This window comes from Zea mays, chromosome 9, assembly GCF_902167145.1.
Source record: "Zea mays cultivar B73 chromosome 9, Zm-B73-REFERENCE-NAM-5.0, whole genome shotgun sequence".
NCBI classification, from domain to species: Eukaryota; Viridiplantae; Streptophyta; class Magnoliopsida; order Poales; family Poaceae; genus Zea; species Zea mays.
Genome location: NC_050104.1, coordinates 115,461,340 through 115,480,613, shown reverse-complemented (window position 1 = coordinate 115,480,613; position 19,274 = coordinate 115,461,340). Strand labels below are relative to the sequence as shown.

The window sequence follows — 19,274 nt, the reverse complement described above, 5'->3', positions numbered from 1 at the left end:
CTGTGGACTAGGTGCCATGTCAGCTAGTCGTTAGCCAGCCACACTTGTGGGAAGTATCCGTTGGAGGGCGCTCCGGGTCTCTCCAATTGACTTCAACTCTTTGGAGGATCTTCTTGTGACTTAGCCATACATAATTAGTGTATAATCCAATTTACTAAGTCACATAATCTTACGTCTTTCTCATTCTTTCCCCAGCTTTTCTGTTTCTTATCAAACAGGGCCCGAAGTGGCACTTTCTCTACAAACTAGGTTAGAGAGCAAACCAAAGTGCCAAATGCATAGTAAAAGGTGTATGTAACATATTCAAACACTCAAACCTTGCATACTTAACCTTTTTCATAGTTTTGGCCTTTTGGCCTATTTGAGCTTGGGGTTGGACTACAAATCCTCAAGTTGCCATAACTTGAACTTAATGGTCATCTATGAGCTCCAACACTCTGCAGTAGTCATAAAGAACATCTCCAAACACAGGAATGACCCAAACTAAAAGTGAAAGTGTCACACTTAACTCTTTTGGGTCCCTTCCTGGTTTTGACTTTGATACTTCTCCACTTTCTTATGACCATGTCCTACTACTTGAGCTAGGATCTTGAACCTTATGGCTTGAACCATAAACCTAGGAACTTATTCAATGGTTCCAAGTCATGTCCTATGTCATGGTCCTCGATGCACCATAACCTTTCTCAACTCGATCAGTGTTGACTTTGCAAGAGCCTCTTTTTCACCTTGGCTTTAGGTACCTCAGTCCTCTTGACTTTCTCCCTTACTCTCGTACCTTGAAGATATCCTTGCCTCCATCCTTGGTTGGACTAGTTAACTCCAAGTTATAAACATCAACTTCAACATAGTCATTATCCATCCTTTAACTTTATGTGTGATGTTCACAAACCATAGTCATCTCAGGTTGTGTGGATCATCACACATGTCTCCATGTGTTGAACCTCTTAGTTTTTTCACTTAGAACCTGTCCAACACATAACACCCTGATTAGACCTTTAATTGTGTTGTCATCCAAAACACCAAAACCCATAAGGGACCTTTCAATCTTCGAGTACGTCAGCATGTCCACGACGAAATCCAATAACAGCCTGTTTGGTTCCCTAGAATTGGTCCAAATTGAATCAAATTCAATGTCTTGGCCTGTTTGGATCCCCTTAGAATTGAATTGGCCATTTCAGCCCATTTCTCGTCCCTATAAATTTGGCCTTGACTCATTTCAGATTATCACCCATCGAAAAGCGTCAGAAAGGTGGCTAGGGTTAGCCGCCCCGCATCGCTCGCCGCTCTGCTCCTTGCTCACGACATCGCTCTGCATCGCCGACGGCTCCTTGTTCCTAGCCGCTCTGCTCCCTGTTCCTGGTTGACTGCTCATGCCGCTCTGCTCCCTATTCCTGGCCGACGGTGGCATCGACGACGACGAGGTGAGATGAGCTTTTAGAGTCACTGAATCGCTCTGCTCCCTGTTCCTTCGCCACTGAATCGCTGCGGGACTGTTCCTCCGCCAGACTCGTCTCCCTTCGGCTCGATGCCTCCCACGACTGCACAGGCAGGACGAGCGTGCGAGAGAACCTGTGGGAGAGGGGGAGCGACGCTTAGATTGGGTTTAGGATGATAGTGAAGAAGAAGTTGTCGATTGAAGTTTTGAAACGAAGCGAGTGATTTAGCCAACAGAGAAGCTGAATTTGTTTCATCCATTGATTTCTTTCTACCAAAATCCTATACTCATATACAAGTTTTGTGTTGCTCCAAGAGAACTCATTCTTTCTTTTTTTCCTACTGTATGCACTTCTAACGAATCAAAATAAAAAATTGAAACTGGAAAAGGGTGTTTTGTAGTCTCATATACAAGTCTGTTGGCAAGTAATGTTTCCAACAAAGTTTTTTTGCAGTTTCATCTAATGACCTATTTGCCATAGAGTCATTTGCAGGAGTGTTAAAATAGCTCGCTGTTTTGGGATTTGCCGCCTCAAGTTTCATCTAGTTACCTCCAACAAATCCTTCAATCTCCATGGCTACATCGGTACTTCTCCTATTCCACCTTGTGCTCCTACTAGTAGTGTTTTTATTCTTGAGTAGAGCATTTTGCTTTCAACTAGCATGTCTAATTGCATATAAATTATGTGTTCTAGATATCAACTCAATATACTAACGAGGAGGAAATTAAAAGGAAGAGAAAGAAGCGAAAGAGACTTGTTGTATTAGTTGTGTCTATTATGGCTATTATTGCAAACCGGTATCAACGGAGGAGACCTAGACACATCGTAGATGCTAACGAAGTTCAAGAGAGAAATGTCGAGTGCAGAAAACAAATGATACGTAATATGTACCACAGTTCAAATGTCTATTGCTATGACAGTTTGCACCTAACTAAGAGATCTTTTAGTGACTTGAGTGCCATCTTACGAGAAAAGAGTGACCTACAGGATACCCTAAATGTGTCGGTAGAAGAAAATCTTGCAATTTTTTTGCTTATAGTAGGTCATAACACCAAAATGAGGCTGATCCGTAGCACTTATGGGTGGTCCCTTGAACCAATCAGTCGACACTTCAACGAAGTGCTTAGAGGGATTCTATCTTTAATTCATGAGTTCATCAAGCTTCCTAATCCAGAAACCACTCTACCTGAGGATCCAAAGTGGAAATGGTTTGAGGACTGTCTAGGTGCACTATATGGCACCCATATCGATGTGAATGTTCCATTGACTGACCTAGGTAGGTATAGAAATAGGAAGCAACGAATCACCACTAATGTATTAGGGGTTTGTGATTGACAAATGAAGTTTCTGTATGTCTTGGCTGGATGGGAAGGGTCGGCTTCGGATTCACGCATACTACGTGATGCCATGTAACGGGAGGACTCATTTGTTGTTCCTAGTGGTAAATACTATCTAGTGGATGCTGGATATACAAATGGTCCGAGATTTCTTGCCCTGTACCGATCTACACGGTACCACTTGAATGAATGGGCTATTCAAGGCAACAATCCATCTACTGCGAGAGAGTTATTCAACCTATGCCATGCAACAACTAGGAATGTGATAGAGAGAACTTTTGGGCTATTGAAGATGAGATGGGCAATCTTGAGGACCAGCTCATATTTTGATTTAGAAAACCAGGTATAACGTAGTAGGTATTCAATTAAAATTCAATTGTTAGTTTTAAAATTGTGTATTGACTTAGCCATATTATTCTATGTAGATTAGGATCATCCATGCTTGCTGCATATTGCATAATTTTTTAAGGGATAGACAAAGAGATATGGACGATATTCTAATACATGAAGTTGATAGTCTCATCTATGCTGCTCCTACTGAAAATCAAGGAGAAATGAGTTTGATTACGCATGTTCAATCAACTAATGAGTGGGGTGATTTTAGAGACACCAAAGCTAGTGAAATGTTTGCTGATTATCAAGCGAGGCATGGTCAAAGCTCATAGTTGTATGCTTCTGTTTTCTATGTCTTCGTATTTTCTGAATTTTTGTGTTTATGTTTTTATATGTGTGGTTCTTTGATTGTAGGACAAGAAAACAAGGGGCTACGTTCCTTGGAATGATGAGATGGATAAGGTACTCCTTGATACATTTGTGGACTATTACAATAAAGGTGATAGATGTCAGAATGGGTGGAAGTCTCATGTATACACAACTGCTGTGAAGAATGTTTGTGGGAAGTGTAATGTCACCATTATAAAGGAAAATATTAGCTCTCGCAGCAAGACCTTTGATAAGCACTACAATATCGTTAATGGTTTGTTGTCCACTAGTGGTTTTGGATGGGATTGGGAGAAGAACAAGCTCAAAGTTGATAGTGACACTATATGTGATGAGTACGTTGAGGTAAGAAAATTTTTGTAGTTCAATTTTTGTAGTATAAATTTTGCACTACAAAATCTTTAGTTTTTGCAGTCCAATTTTTGTAGTTCAGTTTTTTGCAGTTCAGTTTATTCCATTTTTGTAGTTTAGTTTATGTTTCAATTCCAACTTTATTTGTTGATGTATCTTTGTAACAATTTTTTGCAGAGGAATAAGGAAGCAAAAGGATATAGACATAAGATTGTGAAGTTTTGGGATCTACTCAGCCTAGTGTACAATAAAGACCAAGCAAATGGAGAGGGTGCTAAAATAACAGCTGAAAGTTCAAAGGAAATGGCAAAAGAGAATGATACTGGAGGCAAGGATGCTCCATATTCTGTATCTTCCTCGAGTAGTTTAAAAAGACAGAGATCAGATGATTCATTTAACTCTATGTGGTGTGATAAGTTTGACATGCTTACATCTGCATTGAAAGATGACGGTCCAAAGCTACCCTCTTCGGCCAAAGTTCTCGCCGCATTACAAGAGGTTGAGGGACTTGATGAAGACACATAACTTGAGCTTTATGACATCCTCACCTCTAATGCACGCAAGTTTGAGTCGATGATGGCACTCCCAATGGAAAGGAGGAAGAGGTGGCTTATGATGCAGCTAAGGAAGTGAAACAACTTATATGTGAACTTAGATCTCTGTGTTGAACAGATTGTGTGAACTTGTCTTTGTGAATCTTTTGTGTGCGAACTTGATGACTATGTGAAACTGTTGTGTGCAAATTTGATGGCTTTGTGAAACTGCTATGTGAAAATTTGATGTCTTTGTAGAACTTTTATGTGCGAACTTGATGACTTTGTGAAACTGTTATGTGTGACTTGTCTTTGTAGAACTGTTATTTGTGAACTTAATAGTTTCTGATAGTTGTAAATTGTTCATGCTTATTTTTAAGCAGATGCAAAGTCAAGATATTCTTGTTTGTATTCAAATTCGTGTGCAAAGTATCCAAACAACATCTAGAATTTAATTCTAGGAATTCAATTGCTTGTACAACCAAACAAAAATAATGGAATTGAATCACTTTCTAGTCGATTGAATTCTATATAATACATTTCTTGAAATTTATTTCTTGGAAAAGGTTTCATCTCTAGGCGTCCAAACGAGCTTATTCTTGTGAAAACTTGCGCCGTAGCAGCATCGTTGCTGGAAACTTATTCTTGTGAAAACTTTTTGTGAAAGCTTATTCGTGTGAGACCTTATATGGTGCTATTTAATTGTTGCTATTTAATTCGTGTGAGATGTTACAAGGGGTAACAATAGCGTCCTATTTAATTGTTGCTCAGTACAATAAATTTTGCCGATAGTCCTATTTAATTGTATCGGGCAAGAAACCAGTCTTCAGTTTTTACAACCAGTTTCAGATTTTTTGTAAACAGTCTCAGGTTTTTGCAACTGGCAATGAATTTTTCACAAGTCTTCTCATGGTCTTCTTGTGCCACAGTCTCAATTTTTACAAGCAGCTGGCAAGCAATTGGTGAGATATCAGAACTCTACAATGGCATCCGATGCCAGAGATACGATGCACAGAGAGGACAAAATAGTCTACTCGTGTCACAGAAAAAGGGGAAATAAAATAAAAAAGATTTAAATTGATCCATAATTTTATTATAATGGTGTATCACAGTGGAGATTGTTGTTTTATTGAAGACTAAGGCGTGTTTGGCATTGCTCTGCTCCATCTTAGAACAGCTCTACTCCAAAACTCTGGATGGAGCAGCTCTGCTCTAGAGTTTAAATTGTTTCTCATAACCGGTGGTAGTGGCGGGTAAATAACTCCAATCTCGTTGTTTTTTTGGAGTTTTCGGAGCAGCAAAAGAGGTACTCCAAAAAATTATACTGCAACTCCAAAAACTCCATAGAGTTTACAACTCTGGAGTTAAGGTGTTTGACATACTCTACCAGCTCCTCTTTAGAGTTTTGCTCTGAAGTCATACTAAACACGCCCTAAATTATATATATTATTGTGTCGAAGCCGGTTATATAAGAGCATCTCCAACAATGCCTCAAACTAATGCCTCAAATTGAAATATAGTGCTCTACACAGGAAAAACTACTCCAACAGTGCCTCAATTCAACAAATTTTGTCAAAAAACTATAGGGCACCCTCTCAAGTGCCTCAAATATACTACACCGTAGTGGGCTGCCCTATAATCTAGATTTGGGGCTTTACTGTTGGAGCGGGGTGTTTTGTTGGTGCCCTAAATTCTATAAAATTTACTTATTTTTAAATTATAAGGCATTTTTATAGTTCACGTTGTTGGAGATGCTCTAATAAGGTTTATAATAGCAAACAAAAAAAAAAAAAAAACTCTTCGTCCCTACTCCCCTGCAGAGTGCAGTGTGCAGACACCCGAGGAGCCGAGACAGAGAAGCAGTGAAGGGAACCCGCGCGCTTTCTCCCGACGTGCACCGGAAATGGTGGTCGTGGACGCGTCGGAGTTCGGGGCGGAGGGCTTCGACCCGAAGCGGTGGATCAACGCGGCGCTGGACGCGCGGCACCCGTCGGAGCCTCTCGATCGCTTCCTCGCCGACGCCGAGGAGCGCCTGCGTTCCGCGGCCGACGACGCCGCGGCCGCGCTCGAGAGGGATAGCGGCGACGCCCTCCGCCGCGTCCCGTTGGCATGCCGCGACGCGCTGCGCCTCCGCGACGACGCCGTCGCCCTACGCTCCCACCTCGCCTCCGTCCTCCAGTCCCTCTCCCTGGTACGCGCCTCCGTCCCTGTGGCTTTCTCCTTATTGGATCTGGGACTCACTAACAATCCCGTGGGTTTATTACGCGAAACCGAGATGGATTGCTTCGAGCTCTGGAATAGCTTACCGCGCGTAGTCTCTTCGCACGTATATTTCAGATGGATCTGGATCTCACATCCATGTCTAGTCAAGTCTGATTTCATCTGCCTGGGTTTCACCTTGGATACGACATGAGTACAATTGTAGCGTACTAGCGTACAAGTAGTACGAAATTCACGAGTGAGTCATTTAGTTTGATTAGTTTATGTTCAGATTTCGTTGCCCAAATCTGCTACCAGTTGAAAGTTTATCTCGAAATGTTTTGGGCCTCCGGGTTTTGTGAAACTAAGCTACACTCTGACATAGTTGCATTAGATGTCATGCGGACTAATTTGGATATTGTCATTTTATGTACTTACAAACTTGAGCGTATTGTAAGAGTTAAAATTAGGAGCAATTCAGACATTCAGATTCGAAGGCAATCTGCATAGAACTTTTCTTTGCTTGCCAAAAAAAAGGCAAAGAGCCATGGAGTTCTAGTAATGCTTACATACTGAGGTGATAAAAATTCCAGTACAACAATATGCAAGGAAAATAAAATCTTGGCCTTCAGTTGTGTCATTGTGTGACCGTGAGAGAACCATTCTTGTACACCAAACTAATCTCTCGGGGGTTTGCAGTCTATCCCTCTGCCCAAGCTCACTCTATCTTGATATACTGTATTCTGTTCCAGCTACATTTTTGCTAAGGCGACAACTAACAAAGTATTCATGGTTATATAATATATTTCCATCCAGGCTGAGGGCTCATCCGCAGAATCAATAGCTGCACTAGCGCGTATTGACACTGTGAAACAGCGCATGGAAGCCGCATACACAACATTGCAGGTAAGGTCTATCTGGAGTTGTAGACCATGGCACACCACTGGAGTATAGTTTTACTAATGTGGTAAATTCTTGTTTATTATTTTTAAGAGTTCATTTGATGGAATGGCAGGATGCTGCTGGGTTAGCTCAGTTGAGCCAGAGTGTTGAGGATGTGTTTTCTAGTGGCAATCTTCCAAAAGCTGCAGAAACCCTGGCAACTATGAGACATTGCTTGTCAGCAGTTGGAGAGGTGTCATACTCTCTGTAAAAAGCCATGAGCTGCATACACAGCCTGTTTGTTTTGCTTATAACAAGGTTTCTTTCAGGTTGCCGAGTTTGCAAACGTCAGAAAACAACTTGAAGTATTGGAAGAAAGGCTAGATGAAATGGTGCAGCCTCGATTAGTAGATGCACTTTCTAATCGCAAGGTATAATCCCCACAAAACAATACTCTCTCCGTTCCGAATTTTAAGTCGTTTTGGCTTTTCTAGATACATAATTTCTGCTATGCACCTAAAATACATTATGTCTTGATACGTAGTAAAAGCTATATATCTAGAAATAACAACACGACTTTCAACTCAAAGCGGAGGTAGTGGTTTGTTACATTGAGGATCTCTATTTTACTCGGAACCTGTTTCTTTTTTGAAAGGTTGATGCCGTGCAAGATCTTCGTGGTATACTGATCCGTATCAATAGGTTCAAGTCACTGGAAGTGCAATACACTAAGATCCATGTTAAGCCTCTAAAGAAACTCTGGGATGATTTTGAGCTAAAGCAAAGATCCAGCAAGGTAGACATGGAGAAACTCAGTGGTGAAAGCATTAGTGGCCTCTCATTCTCTAGTTGGCTGCCTAATTTCTATGATGAGACACTGCTTTACCTTGAACAAGAGTGGAAGTGGTATGTTCATGGTGATCTTCACCTTTGATCTGAGTTAAATATACCTAGGACTAGTTCTAAAGTGGTTAAGCGGAAGTCAGTTTTTAGAAGCAGCCCTTAAGCAATATCTGGCATAATGAATAAAACACATTGTTTAGACCAAAAAATATAACACTTATTTTTCCCTATCAGAACTGCAATTTAGCCTGTGGTTGCTCTAAATGGAAATGGTGATGCTCACAGGTGCTTGACTGCTTTCCCTGACGAATACAAATCACTTGTACCAAAAGTACTTACTGAGACCATGAGTGAGTTGAATTCAAGCTTTGTCTCTCGTATAAATATAGCAACCGGGGATGTTATTCCTGAAACCAGATCTATTGCCAAAGGTAATGCATAGATTGCTCATTAATTTTATTTTGACCTACATCTATCCCATGGTTTTATCACATATATTTTTGTGCTTTAACAAGCTATTAGTTTTGTTTGCTTAATCTTGCTTGTTTTCCTAACAGAGAATTGTGTTTTTGTTCTCTGTATCCAGGTATATTGGATGTTCTATCAGGTGACTTACCAAAAAGCACCAAATTGCAGAATAAGCATCTTCAAGCGCTAATTGAACTGCACAATATGACTGGCACTTTTGCTAGGAACATTCAGTACTTATTTTCAGAATCAGATCTTGCAGTTGTGCTGAATACTTTGAAAGCTATTTATTCTCCATATGAAACCTTTAAAGCAAGGTAAATACTTAGATCAATTGGTCGAAAGCTATTTATTCCCCCATATGAAACCTTTAAAGGAAGGTAAATACTTAAATCAATTGGTCAATGCACACACAACCACCAAAGGAAAAAATTGTTTTGCATCTCGTTACCAGCTGCATTTATGAGATTTCTTTGATGCAATTGATGTATGGCAATGATCATTTGGTGCTGCGTGTCTTTTTATTGGGTGTCATGTAGGTATGGGCAGATGGAGCGTGCTATACTCTCTGCTGAGATGACAAGTATCGACATCCGTGGGGCCGTCCCTCGTGGTGTTGGTGCACAGGGTATAGAGCTGAGCGAAACTGTCCGCAGAATGGAGGAATCCATCCCAGAAATGATAGTACTCCTTGAGGCAGCTGTGGAGAGATGCATTAGTCTGACTGGTGGTTCAGAAGCAGATGAACTGGTACTGGCTCTTGATGACGTCATGCTGCAGTACATATCTAATCTCCAAGAAACATTGAAGTCCCTGAGGATAATCTGTGGACTGGATAGTGATGCCTTGAAAAAAGATGCAGGTTTAGAGAAAAAGGAAGTACAACGATTGGTGGATGTTTCTGAAGAGGAAGAATGGTCTATTGTCCAAGGTGCTTTGCAAATTCTTACAGTTGCTGATTGCCTAACTAGCAGAACCTCAGTCTTTGAAGCTTCTTTAAGAGCTACACTTGCCAGGATTGGAACAAACTTTTCTGTTTCTGGATTTGGCTCAAGCCTGGATAAATCACCTGCAGCAACTGCTGATGAGAATGCAGACTTGTCTTTTGCTGGGAGGGCTGCGCTGGACATTGCAGCTATTCGCTTAAGTGATCTGCCAGATAAGTCTAAGAAGTTCTTAACTGTGCTAGAACAGGTAGGTTTTGTTGTTTTAAATTTTCAAATTTTCTGTTACAACTTACAACACAGGAGTCATCACTTATGTCTCTGGGTTGTAACTGTATATCTGAATATTGATTGAAACTTGCATAGTGATGCATGATCTGCAGTCAATGTCAATCATCACCTGATAGAACTTGATGAATGAATCTTTCTTATTTTTCTATAGAACCAAGTCCTGAACTATCTGATCTTTGATCCACGGTCCAGATTGCATCATTTCAAGTTGGGTTGACTCACCTTGTGTCTGTATTTTTGCAAAACACATATTAGGCCCTGTTTGGATGCAGAGTACCCCCTCCATCCCAAAACAAATGTATTTTTAGATTTAGTAGGAGATACCAAAGATAGTAGTAAAATTACATATATACTCTATAAAGGTTGCTCCACCATGTAATAATTAAACCTTAGGAAGAAATAAAGTTAAGAAAGCTACTGAAGTTAGCTAGTCTATAGCTGGATGTCCACTTATTTTAGGACAAATTTTGAATTGTAGAAGTGCACTTATTTTGGGTTGGAGTATTTTAAAGTATTGGAGCAATACCATGGTTTCAAAAGCTGTTGGGTGTTTGGATACAGTAAACTTAGTAGTTTCTAAAACCATGATTTTGTTAAAACTGTAGTATTTTTGAAGTTTTAATAACTCCAATCATGACTAACTTTTTCTAAATCATGGTTTTTTTTTATCTCTTTGGCTTGCACCACAGTTTTATGATACTATATTTTCCGAAAACTACAATACATAAACATGCCCTTGGTTGTTTTCGATGAAAATTATGCAGTCCAGACAAATGACTCATTTGGTTCCTTTTCCATATTCCCTTGTTTTAGTCAGTGTAGAAACATAAGGACTACATTTCGTGGTACATCTTGAACATCTAGTTTCACATGAAGCTGAGATCTAATCATTTTCATTTGCCTCTTCTGCTCCACATCACTAGTTAATCAGATCTGTTCATAGAACCTACTCATAACCTGCAAATTTCCCACCCAACTAAATTTAGTTGCCCTCATGTTGCTAACATTTTTATTTATTTAATTTTTACAGTCAAAAGATCCAAGATTCCATGCTCTTCCTCTCACATCACAAAGAGTTGCAGCCTTCTCAGACACAGTAAATGAACTCGTCTATGATGTGCTCATATCTAAGGTTCGGCAGCGTCTCAGTGAGGTCGCACGCCTTCCAATCTGGTCATCCGTGGAGGAACAGGGTGGTCTTCCTCTTCCAAGCTTCAGTGCCTACCCGCAAGCATACGTGACCAGCGTTGGGGAGTATCTCCTCACTTTACCACAGCAGCTGGAGCCACTCGCGGAAGGTATCTCAGGCAATGAGGCTGGCAACGATGAGGCCCAGTTCTTTGCCACCGAGTGGATTTTTAAGGTAATAAACGCGAAATCTTTCTACACGTATGCAAAAGGTCACTTGCACATCATGTAGGAAGATACGATTGAATAGAAGGCTATTTCGAATCTTCCCATGTTTTAATCATAATTCATAGCACCACTTCTGTTGATGTTGGAACATTCAGTCTTGATTATCATCTCTGCTTCCATGTACCAGGTCGCCGAAGGTGCCACTGCTTTGTTCATGGAGCAGCTCCGAGGAATCCACTACATCACCGACCGAGGTTCACAGCAGCTCGCTGCTGACATTGAGTACCTAAACAATGTCCTCTCTGCGCTCTCGATGCCAATCCCTCCATTCCTGTCTACCTTCCACGCCTGCGTCTCCACCCCGAGGGACCAGGTCCGTGATCTGATCAAATCTGATGGTGCAAGCCAGCTCGACCTCCCTACTACCCATCTGGTCTGCAAGATCCGGCGGATCACATTAGATTAGTGAAATCGTCCTAACTTCTCCCCCTTTCCATGAGGTTTACCTCTGTAAAAGCATGCATTACCGCACGCTTCTGCGATCGTATGTTTGGCATGCGGGCTTGTAGCTTGTTGCTTCACCTTTTTTTTCTTGCCTTGTAACCGTACTGCTGGCACATAGTGAGAATAATCCTATATAGAATAATTCATTACTTGGAGCCTATATTGATTGCACGATTTTCTATTACAAACCTAGGGGAAAGAATGAGGATCAGCTTTATAAGCTCGTCAGAATTGGATGGATCATAGGGTGCATTTGGCAGGTTTCTCGTAAAAACATTTTGCATCCAGATTAGATTTTGCATTGGGTAGTTCGCTGGAAGTTTGAAGCTAGAACTAAATGAGAAACTATATTACGTTTGTTTCTAGTGTACAAATGATAATCGGTTCCAAATAATCATCCTCGAAACGTTTGTCTCCTTTGCGGTGTTTGACAGTAATTTTGTTGAAAAACTAAAATGTTTCTCGCTGCTAGCACCAAGCGTCAAAATCTTTTCAGATTCTACCAAATATTTTACTAATAGATTCCACTAGATATTTTTATTTAACGTTATAATATGTAGTAAAAGATTGAGGCATGTAATATTGGTTTAGGGTTTTTACATTACTTTTAGTGCACTAGTTTAAATAATATTTTGTCATAACAAAATCGAGGACATATCCTGTGCAATCACTCATTTTGGTGCAAGCGTGCAATCAAACTATCCAGAGCATCCAGTCTAGATGCAACGGTTTTATATGGAAGTGGTTAAATGTAAAATAGACACTAGGTTTCAGGTGGAAGGGGTTAAATGTAAAATAACAGTTATCATTATATCTAGATCGGATGTACCAGATCGCTTGATTGCATGCTTGCACCAGGATAAGTGATTGCATAGGATATTTTCCCAACAAAATCCTAATGACTTATACTTAGAGATGGCCAAATGGCCGCCCGACCCGTTTTGGGCCCGGCTCGCTAGGCACGGTTAGAAAACCGGGCCAGACTGTCTAAGCCCGTGGGCTCGTTTCCCTGTCCGAGCACGGCCCGCTATGAGCCTAAACGGGTCGGACCGACCCGGTAAGCACGAAAAAAGCAGACCAAAAACAGGTCGGTAAGTACGATTTAGTGTAAAAAGGCGGGCTTGACGGGTTTAAAGGTAAACGGGTCGTGCCGAGCTAGCCCACCGTGCTTAGTTTCCTGTCGGGGTCCGGCCCGCTTATTTGTGCCGGGCTGGTCCGGGCCCGTATAAATGCGGGCTGGACCGGGCTCGTACCAGACCAAAAAAACATGCTTCAGACCGAGCTTTCGTGTTTTCTGTACATCTATACTTATACCCTCTCAATTTTAAATTATAAAGCATTTTTAATTTTTAGGGTCAAATTATGTTGATATAGTGTACATCTAAATGTATAGAAAAATGGTGAATCTAAAAGGGTCAAATTATCTTATAGTTTGGAAGGGAGTAATGTTAACATCAATTATATTTTTTTGGTGTTTGCCCTTAAATACTACATTCAAAAGGAAAATGTGGTAGCTTTAAAACAAAATGTTCCAACTTAAGATTTTTTCTTAAAATAAAACAATGTTCTACTTCTTGAAGGAACACATTATAGTTTCACTAGCAAAATGATGCAGCTCATGACCAAAACATTCCATGCTAAAAGGAAATTTATACCACCATTATGAGTAAACTTTTTCCAAATTCTCGAGAAAAACATTCTACAGGCACAAGAAAAATGTTACATATTTAATAGAAAAGTCTTATGACATATTTATGTGAAATGAAAAGATTCTAAGTTAGTTAGAGCACAACTTTTAAAAGACTGACAAAAAAAAATTACCACTAGGGCAATGGGAAAAAAAGCTTCAATTGTGGATAAAAAAGAAATGATTTTTATGAGGCAGGACTTATAATAATAAAATTAGGTACAAGCGGAATAAAAACCGAAAAAAAACGTGTCATGGCAATAGAATGAAAAAAGAACGAGAGATACAAAAAAGAGAAGTCGTGCGTTCACACCCTGTTTGCCGTTTTCTCCCTTTACACGCTCGATTCCCCCCGCCGTTTCCACGGGGGCCAGGTGCCTGCATTACTGGGTCCGGGCCTAGCGTCAGCGCAACCGAACACGCCGGCGACCGCTGCCGCCCTTCTCCCAGCTGCCCAGGTCTTCGTCGGGCCCTTTGCCTGCGGCGTCGGCGACGAGCGCCTGCCACACCAGGTATGCCTGCCCCTTCTCTTCCCTTCTGTGCAAAATGTGCACCTGAACCCTAATTTAACCTATTTGGCTATCTGTATTCGGATCAGATCTGATAACCACTAGGTATGTTTATGTATTGTGCCTACTAATAGCTTGTTTTTTTTGGCAAAAACTATCGGGTCTACGTGTTGTATTGGCTCCGCCGAACTCCATGATGCAAAAACTAGGCATATTACAGGCTTAAATATGATATCGGATGCTTCTAGATTTATATACTAGCAAAGAAGCAAATGCTTTAATCATGCCTAGTTCAAGCTTTATTTGCCACAATTCAGATATTTTGCCACCGTAGTCATCTGTACTGCTATGGGCAAAAAATAAATGTTTGCTTTCATCTCCTCTTTTGGAAAACCAGCGATTATGTTGATATTTCATTGGGACATATAAATACGAGTTTTTTTAGTTTGTAAAAGGTACAAGGGTTATACTAACACTGTACTTGATTTTCTTGTAAAAACTTTGTTTTTTTGGATCAATATATAAACGATATACTCATCTGACAGGAATCCCGTTAAGTTTATTTATGCTCACCAATTTAAGGGCAGAACTTACGGACCTCAAGCTCTTGGTTACTCCTGATCTTCTCTAGGCGACTAGGCACAATTGCCCTCTGGCAAAATGCCATCAGTTTATCTTTACATCCCTAACATTATCGGTACGCCTCTGGATGGTTATCTATTGACATTCTATTTTGCTGTTCCAAAACCTATTATATAATATTTATATTTTTTTTGTTACTTATATCTCAAAGTCTGGATAATTGTACTAATGAGTAATGATTCGTGCAACTGGAAACATTGCCTACTTTCTGTCATTGATTTTGTACTTCATTCTAGTTATGTTGCCAGTTTGCTATGCAGTGCAGAAGCAACATCCACATACTGCGTTTTAGTTTTGTTGCCACTTTGCTGCCCAAGTATAGCTACATAAATGGAACCATAAATTTAGTAGAGGACACATAGTTTAACCAACGAGACAATATGTTTATCTACTGCTTTTAGCATGAATGAAAAACAGAAGCCTATGTGACTAAAATTCCAAGAATTGTCATTATCACACAGGGTATTTTAGGATCATCATAAATTTCATTGCATTTGCGGTTTGCTATTCCAACAAGGCTCTCTTTGCTATCCTGTACTTCATCAGGTGAGCGTCTTATATCTGCAAACTTCTTGAGGTTGCCAATGATTTATGTATATTGTTCTAACATCTTTACAAACATGCTAGCTTTGTCCTTGATGGTGTGGATGGTTGGTTTGCAAGGAAGTTCAATCAAGGTAATAATTCACATTCTCCCTGTTTTCAAGTCATGTAGCCTGTCATTATGTGAAGAAGGTTAATACCCATCTTTGCTATAATGAAATTTCCTTGCATTGTGTGCTGGAGACCAACTTTCAAATGGTTATGTGTAAAGATTGATCTCAGCTAAATCTCTTTTTCCTTTTTTCCACACAGTATATAAGCTATCTGTTAAGTTATAACATTATCTGATCAGTTTATTTCATTCTATGAATCAGCATCAACCTTTGGAGCTGTGTTAGACATGGTTACAGATAGGTACTCCTTGAATGAATCTTTAAACTCTGGATATGCAGGGTGAATACATTATAGTATTCTACAGACTGAAATAATTTTACAGCTCACATTGTTTTTCTTCAGGGTTAGCACTGCTTGTTTGTTGGCCCTTCTCTCCCAGTTTTACAGGTATCAAAAGCAGAAGAGCTTGTATTGATTTGTCTTGTATCTCAATGTCTAGTACAAATCCTAATTGCAAGCATTGTTACAGACCTGGTTTAGTCTTCTTGATATTGCTTGGATTGGATATTACGAGCCACTGGTTTCAAATGTACAGGTCAGTTTCCTCTACCATTTTGTTCAGTTTTTGCAAGTTCCCAGTTTGTTTTCTAGTCAGCACCTAATCCTGTTCTTTAGGTAGTCAAGGCAACAGAATTAATCTGTTAGCAATTACATTTTCAATAATTGCCTGATGGTTTCATTATGCATGCGTTCTATTCAAGAGTTTCTCACTTTCAATTATTTTTTACTTATTTATTAGTCCTTCAATTCCAAATTATAAGTCTTCGTGGCTTTTCTAGTACATAGTTTTCACCTTGTATCTAGACACAATATATATCTAGATATGTAGCAAAAGTTATGTACCTAAAAGCCAGAAATGGAGTACTTGCTAACTATGTAATGCCATATTTTCTATACTAGTTCTTTCTTGTCAGGTAAGACTAGCCACAAGGATGTAAAACACACAGGCAATTGGCTTCTGAAATTATATTATGGGTACAGGCCATTCATGGCCTTCTGCTGTGTTTCTTGTGAGGTATGTCATCGTTCATACTGTGTGATATCCTCAAGATTGCGATCCTTGTGCAGTTTGAATTCATTCCAATGTACTCCCTCCATTCCAAATTATAAGACGTTTAGCTTTTCTAGATGCATTTGCTTTTACTATGTATTTTAGCTTTTCTAGATGCATTGCTTTTACTATGTATCTAGGATGCAAAATTGTAAATGCGTAACAAAAGCTATGTATCTATTAAGTTAAAACGCGAAAGGGCCTCTAGCTGAGTTGGTTAGGTGGTCTGAGTAGCACTCCTCAGGTCCTGGGTTCGACTCCTCGTGGGAGCGAATCTCAGGCTGTGGTTAAAAAAATCCCCTCGCCTGTCCCACGCCAAAGCTCGGGTCTAAGGCTCAGCCCCAGTCGCGGTCGTTCTCACATGGACTTCGATGCCGCTGTGTATGGGTGGGGCAGGGGTTCGGGGGTTTTCTCGACCTATGTGAGAAGGTTTTCTTCTTAATATAATACTCGGGGGTTGTCTTACCCCCCGCAGGTCGAGTTTTAATAAGTTAGAACATCTTGTAATTTGGAATGTGGGGAGTAGAAAATTAGGGGTTGAATGTTGTATTGTGGATTGAATAATGTCTCAGCACAATCACATCCAGCAATTTTTTACACAGCTAGCAAAACATGCCTTTATAGTTCACCCTCTAAACTATTTCTTTGGACTAAACTTACAGGTTTTATATATTTTCCTGTTTCTCTTTGCTGATGAGGAGTCAACAAGCTTGCTTAGTGTAAGATTGCATCATTTCTATATATTGCCATTCCGAGTTGGCATGCGAGTTATCTAGCACTTGACATTTCTGTATTATTAATAAACATTTTAACAGGTATGCAAAGGCATCCTGAACCAAAGTCCCGTCGTTATCTTGGTGTTTGTTTCCACTCTAGTTGGCTGGGCAGTGAAGCAAGCCACCAACGTCATCCAGGTATCGGTGCTTGAATTTTCCTGCAGCTTATTGCAATTGCAATGTACACATTTGCACGCATTTAACCCGAACCTGGTCATTACAACAGTATATCTAAATAGCTGGGTTTAGATCTGTATATGGTGTTAGAACTGTTGCTGTGCTGCATGTTCTACATGGTTCTCAAAATGCAATTTGATAGTGGATTTAGTGAGAAGTCTAAGATTTTGTAAAAGGGTCTTTAACTGAGTTGGTTAGTTGGTCTGAGTAACACTCAGGTTCTGAGTTCGGATCCCAGTAGGAGCGAATTTTAGACTGAGGTTAAAAAAGATCACTCGCTGGTTCTCCTCGTTGTGTGCACATCCTTGTTTTAAAGGCGTCGCCTAGGCGTCCAGGCGCCCGAAAGATCCAAGGCGTCCCCGTCGCCTAGGTAAGAAGCAGCAAGAGGGCATAGGGCAGAGGGGAAGGGAAAGGGGCGGCGCTGTTTCGGGGTGGCAGCGCCGAATCGGGAGCGGCGGAGGCCAAATCCAGGGCGGCGGAGGCTGAATCGTTGGCGGCCGCGTCCAAATCGTCGGCGGCGACGGCGAATCTGAGGCGGCGGCGGCTCAATCGGGGGCAGCGGCAGCTGAATGGTGGGGGAGAGAGGCAACCTAGGGTTGCCAGAGGAAGGATTATATGGGTTGACTGGTGGGCTGGGCCTCCTACCCCTTCCTTCTCCTTTTTTTTTCTTTTTTTCTTTTTCTTCCTCCTCCATGGGGCTGTTTTGCTGATTCTCAGGTTGATAAGGCGTCGCCTAGCGTCTAGGCGGTGGTCCAGCGCCTTATCTTGCCTTACCGCCTTAAGAACCATGGTGCACATGAGATGGACCGACCTATTAGGGTGGATCCTCGTGTAGGGTATGAGAGGGCTCAAAGTACAAGTAAAGATCTAGCCCATAGAGGTTAGACCCTCATGATACATCGGGGCAACTTTCGTGACCTTTCTCGGTCGTGGTTTTGATTGAACTTCTTAATATAATACCGGTGGGGCTGTCTTTCCACTACCGGCTGGCTGAGTTTTTTTAGAATCCGGATATTTTTGACATCCATGTATTTTCTGCGTACAGATGAAAACTGCTGCGGACGCATGCGTGGTGTATGATCTGAAGCGCAGCAAATGAAGCATGAAGGCAGCTTCACGGTTTAGTATCGACATATCCAAGGGAAAACTCTGCGAGGGGGCGGGCTACGTCTTGCGTGCCTTGACATCTTTCTGATGATGCGGTCATATGTGGGACCAGGGGATGACATGCCGTGGCCAATGCAAACAATTGTTTTGTGAAAGCAGCGGCCGTTAAGTTGTTGTCAGTGTGAGAGTGGTGATGCGATCATGATCCTTTTTACCTAGAGTAGCTCCCCTTTGTGTTAGCCTGAACGATGTTTTGCAAGCCGCATGTTCCGAACTCTAGGATTATTTGGATTACAAAACTTACATATTCCATCCTCAAGGCCAGTTCCCTCGAGAGTTCGATAGTTACTTATAGTCGCTGGAATAGGCACTAGCTACTGTTCGAATGATTTCCCTTTTGCTCCTTAAGCATCCTTTGGGTCAGCTTTATCGATAAAATTTCTTTTTTTATGTGACATCCCTTTGCTTAGAAGGGGATTGAATGGAATAGGAGAGGATTGAGGAAGAAATAAACTAATTTATCTCTCAATCTCTTCGAATCCCTTTCTAACTAAATAAACTGCTTTAAATGATAAACAATACCTCTATCCTAAAATATAATAATTCGTTTTAGATTAATTATATACCAATGGAGTTTGTATATATATCTATATTAATTATCATTTGAATGTATATGAACAGAAAAAATGGGCTAGAAGTAACTATATTTTAGGAGAACGGAGGAAGTACCAAGTTAACATTAGT

At 40.7% G+C, this 19,274-nt stretch overlaps 3 protein-coding genes across 3 annotated transcripts; all 3 read left to right on the top strand.

Annotated features, from left to right (window-relative positions):
* The first annotated feature begins 2,008 nt into the window (after positions 1-2,008).
* On the top strand, positions 2,009-4,521 carry LOC109942338 (uncharacterized). The gene is made up of 3 exons (XM_020544259.1): positions 2,009-2,020; positions 3,521-3,838; positions 4,022-4,521. The coding sequence occupies exons 1-3, from the start codon at positions 2,009-2,011 to the stop codon at positions 4,367-4,369; spliced, it is 678 nt and encodes a 225-aa protein (XP_020399848.1). The 3' UTR covers positions 4,370-4,521.
* Positions 4,522-6,280: 1,759 nt separating this feature from the next.
* On the top strand, positions 6,281-12,024 carry LOC100193995 (oligomeric Golgi complex component-related protein). The gene is made up of 10 exons (NM_001352022.1): positions 6,281-6,568; positions 7,393-7,482; positions 7,592-7,711; positions 7,788-7,889; positions 8,114-8,364; positions 8,587-8,732; positions 8,888-9,086; positions 9,309-9,963; positions 11,035-11,367; positions 11,548-12,024. The coding sequence occupies exons 1-10, from the start codon at positions 6,281-6,283 to the stop codon at positions 11,824-11,826; spliced, it is 2,463 nt and encodes an 820-aa protein (NP_001338951.1). The 3' UTR covers positions 11,827-12,024.
* Positions 12,025-13,881: 1,857 nt separating this feature from the next.
* Positions 13,882-18,853, top strand: LOC542548 (phosphatidylinositol synthase). The gene is made up of 11 exons (NM_001112089.2): positions 13,882-14,063; positions 14,606-14,757; positions 15,164-15,248; positions 15,330-15,379; positions 15,620-15,659; positions 15,762-15,806; positions 15,889-15,954; positions 16,320-16,434; positions 17,133-17,189; positions 17,286-17,384; positions 18,469-18,853. Exons 2-11 carry the CDS (start codon positions 14,721-14,723, stop codon positions 18,520-18,522), a joined length of 648 nt encoding a protein of 215 aa, NP_001105559.2. The 5' UTR covers positions 13,882-14,063; positions 14,606-14,720; the 3' UTR covers positions 18,523-18,853.
* Positions 18,854-19,274: the final 421 nt, after the last annotated feature.